This window comes from Myripristis murdjan, chromosome 1, assembly GCF_902150065.1.
Source record: "Myripristis murdjan chromosome 1, fMyrMur1.1, whole genome shotgun sequence".
NCBI lineage: Eukaryota > Metazoa > Chordata > Actinopteri > Holocentriformes > Holocentridae > Myripristis > Myripristis murdjan.
Window position 1 is genome coordinate 24,502,102 of NC_043980.1, and position 16,943 is coordinate 24,519,044.

Below are 16,943 nucleotides of genomic sequence, written 5' to 3' on the forward strand. Positions count from 1 at the left end.
CTGAACTGATTTAAAGGCAAACAGGATATGGCCCTCTGGTGAACAGATACTGTCATTATTGCACTGCGGCTGAACATTTGAATCACGGATAATTGTAGAGCTACAAATGGAGGATTTCATCACTATTTTTTGTGGTTTGTGCTTAAAGAGTTACTGTAGCGTGCACATGCAGACACAGACAGGCACACACACACACACACACACACACACACACACACACACACACACACACAGGATTCCAATGTAAGCCTGAGTGACAGAGACCCTCATACAGGAGACATTTTGGGTATAAGGCCGGAAACAAACTCAGACTCCGTTCACTCTCCTGAAGACCAACAACAGACAGACAAGCGTGGCGTCAGACCCCAGGAGACCCTCATGGTGTGATTAACAAATATGCAAGAACACACACACACAGTCCCAATCTCTCTCTCTCTCTCTTTCTCCCTCTCCCGTTTCCTCTCTCTCTCTCCTGCTGTAGCTGCCTGACCTGTCTTACTGCCTCGTTTGTCATCTCCAATCACTTACTCTTTGAGCAGCCCTGACAGACGAGGGTATTAGGTGCCTCTGTCTGGTGTTGAGAGCTGGGCCTTCCTGCTGAATAGAGAAACTATGTAAGAAAGCCGCAGGAAAACATGTAATGACACACACTGGCACACTCCCACCGACAGCTGCTCCTAAGTGTGCATGTGGATCTGTGTGTGTGTGTGTGTGAATTCTCACTGCGTTACCAGTGCCAGCTCTCTTCTTGATTTATCCTTTTTCTTTGTTCAGGTTTAAGTTCTCTCTCCACTGTTCTTTATTTCGATTTTCATGCACTTTTTTCCCACTCCCTCCATCTATTGAAATCTCTCTTCCTTTCCCCAGTGTGTTTTTTCATATGTGTACTAGAGAGAGAACATTGGAGAGAGAGAGAAGGACAGGACCAAGACAAGTTGTGTGTTCTGATGTTGTGAAATGTGGAAATATGCAGACCTTAAAGTAGCTGCACATACCTTCTCTGGTTTTTGACCTGTGCTGCTTTTGAGGTACTTTTAAAAGTTTGCATTGAAACATATGCATTGAAACATATAACATTTTTTGTCTTTATTCTCACTTTCCTCCAGTAAGCTTTATTTTCATACATAAGAATAGTTAGTACAATATTTCTACATGATATGCCAGTTTTCTGTGTAGCTATGTATGACATGTCTGTTATTGGCGTGGGTGTTTTGCGTTCTGCTGCGGTGTGGGGTTGGCCAGAAGCAGATGCAGACATCCATTCATGCATTAAGAGCTGTGGCTGATTCAAGTGTCAAATATGATGGAGTGGCCTCCCTGTGTGCCAGTTTAAGCTTGCCATGGCTGACTAGCTGACTGGCTGATTGAGCACACATCATCTTTTATGTAGACACGCAAATGAAATGCATCACTGTGTGAGGATGAGGCATAATCTGGCTCTTGCAGCCAGTCCAGTTTGCCTTGATTTCAAAACGTATAGTCTCTGATGAGAAACACAAAGCAGACATTATTATCACTGGTGACTTAACATCATTTCACTTTCCCCGTCCTCTCCTTAGGCATGTCAAGGCAGCTAGATAAAATTTTATCAACCTTTAGGCAGACAGTGGCTGAAATATGTTCACTAGTGGTCACAAATCATGTGCCATTTCAATATGACATGCATGCAGATCAGCTGTTAGGAGGTTCAGTGTGTGTGAGTGTTGGTGTCCATAACACAGGGCGGCATGGGCAGACACACACACACACACACACACACACACTACCTGTGAGGGGATTTTGGAGTAGCTGTCTCAGTGGTGCTGCGTCCAAGCAGGCCACCCACCAGGAGAGAGGGCCTGTGGAATGCTTTTTACTGGATTGCTTGTCTTGTCTCCCCCTTGCAACTCTACCCCCACTCCCCAGCCTACAGTGTTTGTGTGTGGGCATGTGTCAGAGGTGCCACTGCATAGCCTGGATCTGGAAGAGAGTGTTTGCATGCACGTGAAGACCGCTGTGTGTTTGTGCATTGAGTCAGAGTTTTTTTTTGAATCTCTGCACAAGCACTTTCCACATAGACTGTGACCACCAAGGTTGCCGTTTTGCATGACTATTTCTTTCTTTCTTTTTTTTTGCACCCACTGACAGGCTCTTCAAGGCACAGAGCACCTCAGAAAGCTTTTTGGTAAGAGGAAAGCTTTTTCCAGCCCACACCTCTCTGCAGAAATAACCGAGTGAAGGCCGTGACTTAGTAAATGTTTAACTGCACGACACTGTGTAAATCAACGGCCTGGTGCTTTCTGAGAACCACTTTGTTGAGCAATGAAAGTTTGCCACCACTAGAGGATGCTTTACCTCTTGTTTCAGTTTAAACAAGATCACAGCGAGTGAAGCTCATGGTAAACAGCTGGCACAGTTTTCAGAGCCGCAAAATAACATTTGATAGGAGACGCCCTGTATCCACAGTATCCACCTGTACACATATCATATTATCAGCCACTGTTCCTTGTGGCTGGCATAGGTGTTTGGAGACTTGTCTTACCCGTACCATGTCAAACAGTGTACAGGCTGTGTCTATATTTGTTGTGATCAGTGGAGTGAGAGGCCATAGGGTGTGTGACTGTAGAGATGATATGCTCCGGTGAAGTTCAAAAAATACTGGCTGACTTAGCGTGATGCGGGACGTTACTTTGGCCCCCAAAACTGGATCGTTGTCAATGTGCTGTGGTGTGGAAGGTGCTGAGCAGGGGTTAAACTGTATGCATGAAAAGAGGGTGTAGCCAGGTTGACTGGTGGTGACAGATAATGGGTGCGGACCACAGGGTGCCACCCGACCTCTGATGTTAGCTGTCATGCAGGGCCGGCTAATCAGACCTTGGATCTGAACTTTCCATCTATACCGTGCAGGAATAACAGTAGCTGATATTTGATCAGTGTAACAAGACACAGCTTGTATCCAACACAGGTAAAGTGCTATGATATGTCCCTAGCAAAAATCCCTACAACATTCCTATAATATCCCAACAGAAATTTATACTGTGTCTGTGGTGCTCAATAGTGAATTTATTGTTATTATGTTACTTTTTTTTTTTTTGGTTAAATTTCTGATGATGCTACTATACAATTTCCTGTTGTTCTTATGCAAGGTTTTAACCACTGTATTACCCAGTTTTCACATTTTAAACTTTCTTATCATGTACAGCCTTTAAAATGTGATACTTCTAGCATCTTGCAACATAATGCAAAGGGCATGCAACTGCAGTGGCTGTACTGAACTTGAATGACTTTGCTAAGATTACAGTAGCAAGATTTTTAAGACATTTAAATTGCATTTTGGCCCTGTCCTTTTCAAGTGGGCTATCTCAGAAGATGTAAGAAATGCATCTTCTTTCCACTCCTATAGTTGCTGAACTAAGCCCGTTGGCTATTCATATTTTGTAAACAACAAATGTTACCTAAAGATCATAATAAGAAAAATATTTAATTAGCAAGCCATGTAATTCCTAAGCCACTTGGCTCGAAATGCAACTGTTGAGAGTGTGGATGCACCAGAGCAATCAACGGGGCAATAACTATGTCTTGGTATTTATTTCAATAAATTACATTGACTTTTATCATAACATTTTTTTTTACATCAAGCATACTGTCTTGTAATCCAGTGCAGGAATGAAAGAAACTCAACAGAAACCAAAACAAAACAAAACAAAAAACAAAACAAAACAAAACAAAACAAAAAAAGAGTCAAAAGACAATCATGTGCAGCACAGAGAATCCCTCCCTTCACATTGCTTCTGGATAATTACTGAATATACTGTATATATACATCTATATGTGTATACTTTATCACAGTTACAAAAATAAGATACATTACTGTAGATGCGCGACTATACACACATACAAGGTGAAAACAAAACACAGAAAAGCTGTACAGTCCTCATTGAGGGCAAAGATACACACAATTGTTTTAAAAAAAAAGAGAAAGAGAAAAACAAGGAGGAATCGGCTCTTGTTGGAAGGAGGAATTTATATTAGCCTTTTTAAAAAATAAATAAATAAATAAACGCATGACCACTTCAAGCTACATTATATCATTATTTTTCCCCAACCAACAAATGATACTTTCAGTTTAACGTTGTGCTTCCCTTTTCAATATAACACTTAATATGTGTTCTCAGTTGGCTATTCATCGACATTAACACTGTTATTCTATATCATGCGTTGGTCCTTTTATCAAAGAGACATCCATGTTGCTTTCAGTGCTGAAATAAACACTGTCAGAAACAGGATATCAGTTATGTCTCAGCACTGGAGGTGGTGCATAACAGATATTTTGCAAACCAACACCCTGTCCCTATGTACATACACAACATTACTACAAGACGGGAGAAACAGTAGCATTATTGCCCACCGTACCCACCGATTGTTTTGCAAAATGGTAACACATTGCCAGGCAAGCCACTGGAGTTGACATCTGTGAAACTGCAGTGAGTAAAAGCCGCAGCACCGAACTGCTCGGCTGCAGACGACATATAGTAATCAAAGTCGCTTTTGATCAAGTTTCTGGAATATCAATGCATCAGTTAGAGAAGAGTCCAGACCCCCTGGGTGCACACAAAAGCTGGCTATACTAGCACATAGTAGCTGGTTAGGGAGAATAAAGCATAGTGTATGTGTCCAACAATTTGTCTGTGATGGAAAAGGAGAGCTGGTGGTGTTACTTTTGTTTGCACATTATTGGGGAGAAAAGGGGAAATGTGGGAAGACTTTGCATCTAGTTATCAATACTCTTTTCACTGAATTAAATATTGCCACTGATAGAAAAAAAGGAATTGTTCTCTCATTCTTATGAGCCATTTATGAACACCTTTGTCCTCCTTAGAAAGTATTTCACGGAGAAGATTGTGGGCTAGTTCTAGTTTTCTCTTAATCAGTGGCTTATAGACAGCTAAACAGCTAAACATTTTCTGACAAACAGGGATTCTGGTACAGCTAAATGAACTATGCCTTCCGCTGCAGAGAAAACAGGTGCCCCGATGAGTAGTAAATTCCTATAAGTTATTATATCACGATACAGCAACCATTTGTCACAAATATCTCCAAGTCATTGGTAAAATACACATTAGAGGACTGAAACTTATTTCATATTGAGCAAACGCATCAAATTTTTCTTACGTCACTTCAAACAGTTTAAACTTCACAATTTGTTATTTTTTTTTTGCAATTCATGTTTATCACTTCACTGATCACTGGCTCAAATATGCAACATAACAGGAGAATAATACAATTTTACTCCTTTGATAAAAATACCAAAGGACTATAACTGCCACCCACACCTTGCTGTCTGGAAACCTTGAAACGAAACGCAGAGTTGATTCAAGTAACTTTGGTATATAAATTACATATGACCAATCTCACGCACATTTAGGTCTGCTCAGCAAAAAACGTACTGTGTCTAACGTTGGTTGTTAGTTTTCAGCGAGGTGAATTTGTCAGTAACCTTTGTCAAACTCGGAGTAACTCAAGTATAAATATGAAGACATCCTTCAGACAGAGACTTGAGAGCATCAAATGTTCATGGTCTCTCTAAGAAACTATCTGAGATGCCAACAGAAGACAACCATTTAAAAATAAGAATAATAACAAAAACATAACAAGTCAGCTTGAACGTGTTTTGATAAGATAAAACATTAACATTTGAAAACATGCTTGACCTACAGTCTCTAACAAACATGAAGCACGTGGACCAAATTTTTCCAGTATGTGAGAACGAGAAAAAGTGCTATCTAGAGGTTTCCACAAAGTACAGTGAATGAGAGAAACTGTGATTTTGAAAAACTGTTTTGACAAAACTCATGATGGACTAACAGCCAATGTAAACCTAGACATAGCCAGGACGAGAAATGGATAAAATGACTATGGAAGCCTGACGGGTACTCCTGGGGCGTGGAAGCAACAACATCATCACTTATTTTTTCCTCATTTACTTTGAAAGTTCATTTTCACGTTCAACTGGTGCGTACACCTCGCTTTTATGCCTTCGTTACTGTTGTTGCTGTGTTTTCCTCCTTTTAGTGGAGTAAGGGCGGTTGTAGGAATGTTTAGGAGAAGGATACTGGGAATGCAGAGGAACTGGAGGCCAGGAATTGGTTTGATTGCCGTTGTAAACACGGCGGGTTGTCATGGCGGGCGGCTTGCTGTCCTAGTGGGGCAGGGGCACCAGGATATCCACGTAGTTAACGGGGAAGAAGCCGGAGTTGCCGTGCAACATGCCCTCGTACCAGTTGTCATCGATCTTATTGGTCAGGGTGATGATGTCACCCTCCTTGAAGCCTAGCTCGCCCTCATTCTCAGGGTCAAAGTCGTAGAGTGCACGACAGCACGGCTGGTCCATGGGGGCTGGAGAGGGGGAGGGAGGGTTAGACAGGTAAGAGAAGAGAAGGACAGTTAGAAGAGACATATGGTAGTAGATACATAAATATGAAGCATAATGATAGTGAAATGAAATTGTATCTCTTGTGAAAGGCTCACCTGGAGACCTGGCTGAAAGGGGGAGAGGGAGTGGTAGAAAGAAAAGAGAGAGAGAGAGACAGAGAGAGTAAAAGAAAGAAGCAGAGAGAGAGAGGGGGGATGAGGAGAGAAAAAGAGACAAAACAAAAGAGAAAAGCATGAAACATGTCTTTATCAGTGTTTGAGAAATGGTTATTGCATTAAACATACAAAATTAAACAACATAAAAATTAGAACCCATGATCCCGATGAGAAATAAGCACGGAAAGGTGAGGAAAATGCATGGCTGGATAAAAATAAGAAATCAAAACACAGCGGGCAACTTGATGACAAAGAGAAAGACAGAAGGGATTAGACTGAAACTGCACTGCAGCCAAAAATGCAGACAAAAGACACACATCAAAGTCAACTGTCAGAATACAGAAGGGACTCAAAAAAAGGGAATAAAGAGTGAGAGAGATATTGCATCTCTTCCCAGTTCACTCTTGGCTCACCTGGGGATCTTGCTGCAAAGGGGAAAGGAAGAAAAAGCAAAGGGGAGAGAGAAGCAGAGATGTTTATGTTTCATAGTATTTACTTGATGGATAAATTGGGAGATGGATATATATAAATGATGGATAGATGGATATATGGGTGCAGGAATGAAGAGGTCACTCATAAAAAAAGAAGAAGGATGAGTTAGAAAAGAGATTGAAAGGTTGAAAGGCATATGGGCAAGGAAAGGGACAGGAAGACAAGATGGATCAGGACACTGACAAGAGAAAAGAACAGAAATAGCAAATGCTTTCCCGCTGGCGCTCTTTTCATTTCTTGTTCTGGCACTCTTGGCACAACGCGCGGACAGCACTTGTTTTTTCTGCTATTTTGTTTAAATCCAACATATCTGGAACAAGTCGAGTCTTGTGTGGCAATGTTGGTTGGTTATGAATATATTAGGCAGAGGAAAAAAAAATAGCAAATGATGGATAGAAAAACAAGAGCGACGAGGTGATGGAAGAGACATTGATGTATCTCTGCGGGATTCACTAGTGGCTCACCTGGGGACCTTGCTGCAAAGAGGAAAGATGGCAGGGGAAAAGGAAAGCAGTAGAAGTGATGTGAGTTTTTGCAAAGGAATATTGTGTAAATGAGATGATGGGGCTGAAGGTATGAGGCAGTGTGAATGCACACAACACCGCACAGACAGAAAAAAGGGTAAGTTTGACCTAGGCTCACCTGGAGACCTTGCCCCTAGTAGGATAAACAAAATCATAAGGGGAAAGAGAAGAGTGCATGTTTGTATTCATTTGTTCTAGACTGATGGAGGCACTGTAAAATGTGTGTAGCAAATAAATGTGGAGAACAATATAACTGGCAAATACAGATAGGCCGATGGAAAAATACGCAAAGGTATACTGATGATGTAGTGATTCATTACTTGATTGACTTAAGTCTAAAGAGGGGATCTCCAGCCCAGAAACAAAAACATCAGTTTTTTTTGATATGATAAATACCAGATAAATATTCTGACAATATTTTGAACCAAGTTTAAACAGATGTGTCTTTACTGCTCTGCTGTAAAGACACAGTAGCACAGGGGAATAAAATACAAAATGTGCTTTACCATTAGTAAGGGCAAGCAACTGTGGTATCCCTCAATAATATCCTCTGTTTGAAGGATGAGAACTTCTCAAAGGGGTGAAAATCATTACAAGTTAGGACATGTGGAGGAATTTTGTTGTTTTGAGAGTCAGATCAGTAGTTTGAGTAGATGTCTGGGTGAGTACAGACGACAAACCACTGAAACATTTAGAGTCTGGATTTATCATCGTGCCACACAGGCTAATCCAGGAGTGACACTCTTGACAGGTAACTGTTCTCCAGTTATGGTAGATTGTGTGTGAAGTGTGTCTGAAGCCCAGCAGATTTTTGCACTGGACCCTTAATTCCAGAGCCACCGGCTAACCAACAATGACGTGTGCAATTTCCTGTTCTGTACAAATTGGACTTGTAACTCTGCATGACCTGAAATACCTCCCGGCACATCTCCCGGATAAGATGCCCTAATGAGAGAGGGAACAAGGGCCGGTTTCCTGGCAGGACGAATAATATTTGTATAATCAGGCTCACCTGGGGACCGTGCGGCACCACTGTGAATGCCTCCATTGTGGTTCTCACTGATGGAGAAGTCCAGGGATGTGCGTGGTTTGGGAAGAAACTCTTTTCTGGGCTTGTTAGAGGCATCTCTTATCCTGCAATGTGGAATACAGAGAAAACCTCAAAACATAAACGATAGAAATGAACCATTGGGATAATCTATTCCTTTAGCTGTGCTACTGAAATTTTATGCTCAAATGACGGGGTGAAAAAACTAGGCTACTATCTGCGTTTCAACTCATATAAAGTATATTCTATTTATCATTTTTAGTACATTCAAGAACTGTATATGCACTCTTTAAAATTCTTCACACACATTTACATTTATTCTTTACAACAAGGACACTGTAGTTGCAGTGGGACTGTACTGACCGTTCCTCGACCTTACTGGAGAGCTGTGTGAGGATCTCAGCGGCCCTGGTGTGGTACTCCACCTGAGCCTGGACCAATGCAGCAAGCTGGCTCACCTGCTCGATCTACACGCACAAAGAAGAGTCGCAGGAGCCACTGTTACATGTTGCTGGCACGGCTGGTGGCACACACCACAGAATTACTTGAGCTGCTATGAAATGATCAGTGAAATGAAATGTCACAAAGACCTGAACTCATTCATTTTACGCTGCAGCGACAGGCACAGATGGTTGAGGTGAGAAACACGATGTTCTTAGCCAGCTTGCCTGGTTAAAGAACCGTACCGGCTCTAATTTGACTTCTAGTCAACAATTGTGACTGTATCTGTCCCTCAAAAATATCAGCGTGTACAGAATATGCATAGACTTCTGGCTCCAGCTACGTTGCTTTTGTCTCACCTAAGTACATGGGAGTTTTGAATGTGGAACACAAGTTGGTATTAATGGGCAAATTTTAGGAATTTATAATAGAGTAAAACAGTAATCAAGTATTCAAGTATTCAAAAGATTACCTATGTGTATCAACCTCCAAGGTGACACACATGATACACAAGTGAACATTTTTTAAAATGAATGGGAGTACATGGTGGTACATTAGCCATAGCCATATTTTGTACACGTTTATGCAACCAACATTTGTAATGGACAGATCATGACAGATCATGATCAGAACAGGCCTTTAAATAAGGACTGACTGATATTCTTGACAGTAGCATTTGCAGAACCTTAATGTTGTGGTGCTTTTCATTTTTTTTTTTCAACGAGTGTGAGACATGTACGAGTGGGGGCTTCCAGTGACGCAGACCAGGAGTATGGTACAAACATGGAGTCATGACCCCATCGTTACCATGGTTTCAGGTGGACAACAGGGCAGTGGAAATGGATGTGGTAGAAAGATACAGCAATGGTTGAAAGTGAGAATCAGGGTGAGAACACATATTCCTTACATCACTCTCCAACAAGTTGAACATGCTCTGCTCAGCAATCTCCTTGGAGTCATCAAATTTCTCTAGTGCCTGCTTGAGCTCGTCCTCTGTCACTTTGCCCTGACGTTTCTTCTTATAGTCAAAGTCCAGACGACGACCCTCCATTTTCTTCAGGTGATGCTGCAAAAGATGAGCGGACAAGGGTGACATGTTACATATAATAAGATCAGACAGTGAATCTGAATTGTTGACCAACAGATCATTCAGATTACTGATATTTTTTTTCTTTCGCACTTAAAACATGATCTTTAAACGGATGAAAACTGAAGTGTTGCTGTGTTTTGAGATGATATATTTGGTCAGGAAGATTGATGTAATTTCATCTAAAAATTGCAACCAAAAAGGAGTGTCTGAATTCCCTGAGGCTGAATGTGGGCTGTGGAGCCATACCTGGATCTCCTTGAGATCTTTGTCATGGAGATTCTGCAGTGGATCAATAAAGTTCTGCTTGACCTCCATGTCCAGAGCATCTTTAACCTCCCCCAGCTCACGCATGGCCTCGCCAGCATCAATCAGAGCAAGCCCTGCAAAACACACATTTAGACAGAGGGAGCACATCATTAACTCACAGCTTAATGTCAGCGTACAGAGAAAAGGGGAGAATGCAGCTTGCCTTTCCAAAACCTCTCTGTTTTCCTTTTCAATGATGCTGTGCCACTGGAGTCTAGGGTATAAGTCTGAAGACAGATATTTCTCTTTAAACTGTGGCATCAAGGGGGAACTAAATAATGAAGCAAACTGGGGGCATCTTGTCTGGAAAATGGGCTCATGCATTTTTCATAACATTGTTATTGTGTCCTTGAGGGGAAAAAGGTCTGCCACAGTGTTCTTGTGTAGCCTATAAAAAAGTGTCAGCGACTTCTCACACTTTTTGTGAGTAGCAGTGATGAATGTGCTGCGCCTTACCAAAGTTAGACTCCTCCCCAAGCTCCCTGCCAAACTTCTGCATGGACTCTCCCAGGATGGTCTCGGCCTGTGTGTAGCCTGGTCCCTTCTCCTGGCCCCGGATCCTCGACATGGAGTTGATCATGCTCATCTTGGCTCTGGAGGCTGAGGAGACAAGTCCAGTCAGCCCTCGATCAAACCAAACAGCTCTGGACTAAAGATACTTTGTAAACACAAATCCTAAGGACTCTATGTCAATTCTGACGCCAAAAATGTGATTCTAATTTGTTGTATGTGGTTGCTTGTGTATGCATGGTCATAATCACCGTGGATGATATATCTCACCTGGGTTGGGCTGCAGATACTCAGTCGTTTTGGTCATGATGTCCATCACCGCCCTTGTGGTGGTGTCCACCTTCTGTAAACCACAATGTAAGACAGTGGATAAGCAGGAGACACCGAGGAAGTGGGTTGTATGGAAACAGGAATTGAGAAAATGACATGGATAGAAATAAAAGTAGCTAATGGACAAAAGATAGTGGTACAATACGAGAGAAACACAACAGCAGTGAAGCATTTTTGGATTTAAAGGTGTCATCTTGCTGGAAAGACCTAGAAAAAAACAATGTGCCACTTTGGCCTGCAGCGTGGTGGAGACACTAAGACACAGGGTTACTTTTGTGCCCCAGTGTGAGTTTGATGAGGTTTGCCAGGTACCTACAGGTTTGCACGTCACGTCAACACACACACACACACACACACACACACATACACACACACACTTAAAGTAACAGCAAAACATGTGATCCCTAGCAATCATGTTTGGGAGACCACTGAACAAGTCAAGTTGCTGCCAAAACTGCACAGTGCTGATTTTCTGTTGTGTCTGGCTGTTCCAGCGAGGCAGGGAAACGGCAGAGGAAATCAAAAGATTTTATAGCCTTCCAAAACTAAAAAAAAAGCAGCAGAGGATAACCTCAGTCAATTGCAACAATATCAGCGCAGGCAGCAATCGATACAGGATCTTCTCATTTTGATTTGTATCTGCTGAGTGCTTGTCACAAAACATAGCTTCTTAAAAAATAAGGCTTTTTATCCAAATAAGAGGTTCTTTCAGGAGTTGACCATTTTTTACCCAGTGTTACCTACCATACTTGGAAAGCTTGCAGGTTTGGCAACTAAATTGAGGTATTAGGATGGAAATGAAATTACATTAAAAAGCTTTGGATGTCACTGATATTGTTTCTACTCAGAAAACACTCACACACAGTTTGTCAGTGGTCTGTCAATAGGATCTTGGATTTTTTTGCAATGAGATTTAGAAAACTGCAAAAACAAAAACAAAACAAAAAAAAAATTCCTCAGCCCAGTTTTTTGACACAAAGCCTGGTGGCTTTCCCTGTGGATTCTTGCCTTTTCCATTTCAGTGAAGTCCTCATCGAGCTTCGTTCCCTCCGCGCCTCCCACTTTCTCGCTCACTTTCTGCAAAAACAAAACAAAAGAAAACCATTTTTTAAGCAAATACCTTGCATATTATTTTCATTTGTTGTTTTTCGTCATATTCATCCAAAACAATGGCCAGCTGAAGGTGTTTGTAATAACAGCTAATGGCGGTAACAGCTATAATAACAGCTTATAATTAAAGAGACTGGAAGCACCTTGCAAAAAACAGCATACACAATACCAAAAATAACAAAAATGTTCATGAAAGGCAATGACAAATAACAGTTACACTTTAATTTGAATCTATAGCCTAAATGACATGAACCCTGAACAATGAGTAAGTTTGGCCCAGGTGGGACGTGTACTGAGAACCAAATAACTGCTTCCTCTGTGCGCTGTGCCTGCTTTGTCACCAGCAGTCTCTATTCCAATTAAGATAATGGCAAATAAATAAGAGTGAATGTCAGCTTGACCTTGTGCTTCACACATAGAACATCATCCCATTAAACCCTGTTATACAGCCTGGTAAGCCTCACCTCACTCTGTATTTACACCGGTGCTTACAGGGAAAAAGGTCAGCTGGGTGTCAGTGACCTTTAATGCAATAAACCTGGCATTAGTGTGTCATTAATCACCGCTGTGTCTCTCTCTCACTCTCTGGAGCACCGACACAGGAACACACAGATATGCTGCTCACATGTGCAGCAGACACAGGCGTTCACATCTGCACCTACATATCCTTACACACCCACACATCGTCTAACTGAGTCTAGACCAAAGAGCCTTTCCCCTTTGCTTCCTATGTGGCTTTGCACATGCACAGGCAGACACACACACACATGAGGTGTGTGTGTGTGTGTGTGTGTGTGACATTGGGTTTCTGGTCAGACAAATCATTGCTTTGGGCTCTCTCTCTCTCTCTCTCTCTCTCTCTCTCTCTCTCTCTCTCTCTCTCTCTCCTTCCCTGTCTGCTGATAAGCTTTGCCAGCTCTGCCACCATTCAGCTCCAGTCTGTGATGTAACCAGAGACCCCGAGGGGGCAGCAAATCAGACAAAACCGGGCCACAAACGGTCCTCAGAGGATGGACAGAAGATTGTGACGTTCATTAAGAGAAGGTGACAATACCACAATCAAAGAAAGGCAAACCATGAAAGCACAGGTCAATGGAGCACTTATTCAAGTTAAAAAAAAAAAAAAAAATCTCATTGTGTGTGACTTTGTGAATGACTTTGATACAGCCGAGTATCACGGTATTGTGTTTCATTAGACTGTATCGATTCTCTTGTTCTTTATACTGATATGTGCATAGTGCTGTTTCTGTTTTATTAAATTGTAATTGTAATTTTCAATTGCTTTGAGTCAGTTTATCACCTAATTTCTCATATAACATGTATTTTAATACTCTACCCAAATCTTTTGCAGTGGAATATATTTTAATCTCAATACATTTTCAGTCTGTATGGAATTGCAATGTATCGTGATGCAAATCGTATCATGATCCATGCATTGTGTTAGCTGTTGTATCGTGACGTCCTTGACAATCCTCACCCCTAGAAGGGATGGATTTTACATTTGGTGGATTTAAGAATTTTATTCTTGAACTTGTGGTGGTGCAGAACTGAAAGAAAGGCGCTGAATGATCTTAGAGATTTACAGCTTTCCCAGAGACAAATTTCAAAGGTCCTGAGATTAAGTTGGAGCATAGAATTAAATGAATAAAGGTAAAAAAAAAAATGGATTACCTACTGGCAAAGTGAGTTACATATTTTTAAAGAGATAAAATACGTCACAGTGATCTGTGACAGCAAGCAGGAGCTTTACGAGGAGCCTGTGACAGTGGCGTATGCAGTATAAGACTTTCTGAGGATTGGTGATATGAGAGTCATCTCAAGTCTTTTCTGATCCTGCTTGTGAAGCAGTTCCATATTCTGAAGGCTATGCAAAATGCCTGCATGCGTGCACGCACACACACACACACACACACACACACACACACACACACACACACAAAATCTAAGTCTAGTGCATGTGAGTCACATTTCCTGTCATCAGTTTCACCTTAACATCGCTACAATATCTTGAAATCCTCCTCTAGCTGGTTGCCATAGTGACAAGCACCTGCCCAGGCTTGGCTCATCAGATATACGTGTCTCTGACTCTGTACCTTACTGTCATTTCTCTCACTGGCCCTCATCTGTCCTGTCCTCTGCCGGTTAAGCATGATGACTAATAGGGATGCACGCTTCATGACGGCATCATTATCTCTTGGAAGACAATGATGCACTCAGTTCTAAGATGGAGACATACGTGTGAGCTGTGTGTCTGCAAAGCATGGTCAAATGTGTCTCTGCGTTTGTGCATGTGTTAGTATGTATGTGCACGTGCATGATGGTGAAAGAGGTTTGCATCCAAGAGGGCTGTGATTCTCAACTGTGTCCTTGCAGAGCCCCACTGGTGTCCATTCTGTCCAACTAACTAGGGATATTTTAGACCAAGGATGCAGGGAGAGAGCAACTAAGAAGATGGCTGAATAAAAATCCAGCTGAACTTTGGGTTCTTAGGGTTAAGATTGAGAACCTGCTTGTGCTGTAATGGGACCGGGGTTGGCCTTGGGCAATGAAAACACCTCAGAAGTTTATTGTTCTAAATAGATTTACCAGGCCATTCAGACAAGGCAAGCACGTGCATCACACTGGTTTAGAAAGTGGATATTCCTGGTCATGCTGCAGTTTACATGCTTTGAAGCTCACCTTTAAAATGTTTCTACAGATTTCTGGTTTGCTATTGAGTCCTGGATTGTATATTGTGATGTAATTTTACAATAAATATTCTTCTTATGATCTGTCTTAAATTATATTATTAATTTTTCTTTTATTTTAACTTAAAAAAAAAATCTTTGCCATGCTAGAACAACCACAATCTAAAGATACACATCCAGTAAACACTCAGAGCCCCTGACTCCTGCTCTCCAGCCCTGCAAGCATAATTTAAACTATTCAGATAATTCATCCAGTGACCTTTGCAGTGCTCAAAGCAATACATACAGTATTTCATGAAAACTGATGATGCAGGATTACAAATCTTAAAATATTACATTTTTGAAGATAGTAAAACAGTGAATAAATTAGATTTATCCTCACATCCCTAATTCAGGAGTGATTCCACCGTTGAAACACAAGTGATCAGAATTGTGATAGAGTGTGTCCCAAAACTAGTATAGGCCAGCTTTTTTTCCCCATTGGACTTGAACTCTGAAACTGCCGGCTACTCACTTTCCTTCTGTACAGAGACAAACTATTCAGAGATCCAAATTCAGCCACGTATCCTGCCACTTACTTAGAGGATCTATTTGAGACAGAGACTGAATAACAACAAATAATTGGGTTATATGTGTACTGTATTTATGCATTTCCTATAGTGTTGCATGCTGTTGGAAACACTGGAAAGTATGTGTGTGTGTGTGTGTGTGTGTGTGTGTGTGTGTGTGATGGTTTTGTGTGTCATGGTGTGTTGGGGGTCCACATGCACTGTTAGGATTGGAAAGCTCAATCATGATAATATAATTTTCGCTGAAATGTGGCGCGTTTGGATGTAAAACAGCAAACATCTTCTTAATTGACTGCCATTTTCCAGTTCCCTGTCAACAGAGCTGCTCAGGTTTTATCTTGTGATGACTGCCAAATTAGTCTGGTTCACAAATACTGGTGGAGCTGTCTTAAAATCCTGCAAATAATGTGAAATCTGCTTTAGAGTGGATCTTTGCTGTAAATTCTACAACCCAATAATCCTTTCCTCCCAGTTCTCCTTCTTTTTTGTCCCATTGAATTTATTAGCACAGAAATGGTAGAGTGAGAACATTACTCACTGTGCAGGCAGTAATCTAAACACACACACACACACACACACACACACACACTGCAACCCTATCTCTCTGCAAATGAGCAGTAATTAAAGTGACAGGCAGACGCCAGGGGCTGGTCCATGATCAAATATTTCACTCGACAAAATATCAAGATGCAGCGCATGAAATATCAATTATACACAATTGGAGGAATGCACTCGGTAATAATATAGTCACCTGTCAACACTGTGTGTTGATTGGTGACTGTGTGTATGAGTGTGAGTGTCACAAAATTTATTTTGTCATAAAAATTCAACAAAGAGAACAAGTACAGTAACAATGAGTGTCACTGGTGGCGACACAGGGCCAGAGGCCAGCTGGGGCCAGGAGACAGAGCTAATAGATGCCAGTGATTTCTTGAGTTAAACAGATGAAGAACAACTCAATCAAGCAGTGCCAGTGGGGACCTATTGCTTAGGAGTGGCTAGAATGAAAGAAAATTAGCTGGTGGTGGCTGTTTTGAGTCAGTGGGCTGGAGAAGGTGTGTGCATTCCCGCCCTTTGCTCCTGTCACTGTGTGTTTGACTGCAGACACATCCAAAGTGGAGGACAAAGAAGGAGTGGGAGTACCTCATAGGGATGATTAAAAGCTGGGGAAGTTAGCAGTTCAGTAAATTATAGTAATGTATAGAAGATGTATGCAAGAATGCCCTGCTATGCATCAGTATATGCACACGCTGAACATATATGTTGCAC

At 41.5% G+C, this 16,943-nt stretch overlaps 1 protein-coding gene across 7 annotated transcripts in view; it reads right to left on the reverse strand.

Moving 5' to 3' along the window:
• Window positions 1–3,548: 3,548 nt before the first annotated feature.
• Window positions 3,549–16,943, reverse strand: part of sh3gl2a (SH3 domain containing GRB2 like 2a, endophilin A1) — a 41,659-nt gene continuing 28,264 nt past the window's right edge. For 2 of the 7 annotated variants that reach the window (XM_030050136.1, XM_030050127.1), the window contains exons 2-12: window positions 12,317–12,385; window positions 11,249–11,321; window positions 10,925–11,068; window positions 10,409–10,542; window positions 9,980–10,138; window positions 8,995–9,098; window positions 8,596–8,717; window positions 7,524–7,716; window positions 6,981–6,992; window positions 6,508–6,519; window positions 6,222–6,375 (exon numbers count right to left, since the gene is read on the reverse strand). In XM_030050136.1, coding sequence (XP_029905996.1) covers window positions 6,333–6,375; window positions 6,508–6,519; window positions 6,981–6,992; window positions 7,524–7,716; window positions 8,596–8,717; window positions 8,995–9,098; window positions 9,980–10,138; window positions 10,409–10,542; window positions 10,925–11,068; window positions 11,249–11,321; window positions 12,317–12,385 — 1,065 coding nt within the window. In that variant the 3' untranslated portion in view covers window positions 6,222–6,332. Of the gene's footprint in view, window positions 6,376–6,507; window positions 6,520–6,980; window positions 6,993–7,523; window positions 7,717–8,595; window positions 8,718–8,994; window positions 9,099–9,979; window positions 10,139–10,408; window positions 10,543–10,924; window positions 11,069–11,248; window positions 11,322–12,316; window positions 12,386–16,943 lie in introns of all 7 variants that reach the window. The other 5 variants (XM_030050145.1, XM_030050152.1, XM_030050159.1 and 2 more) reach the window with 5 other exon arrangements.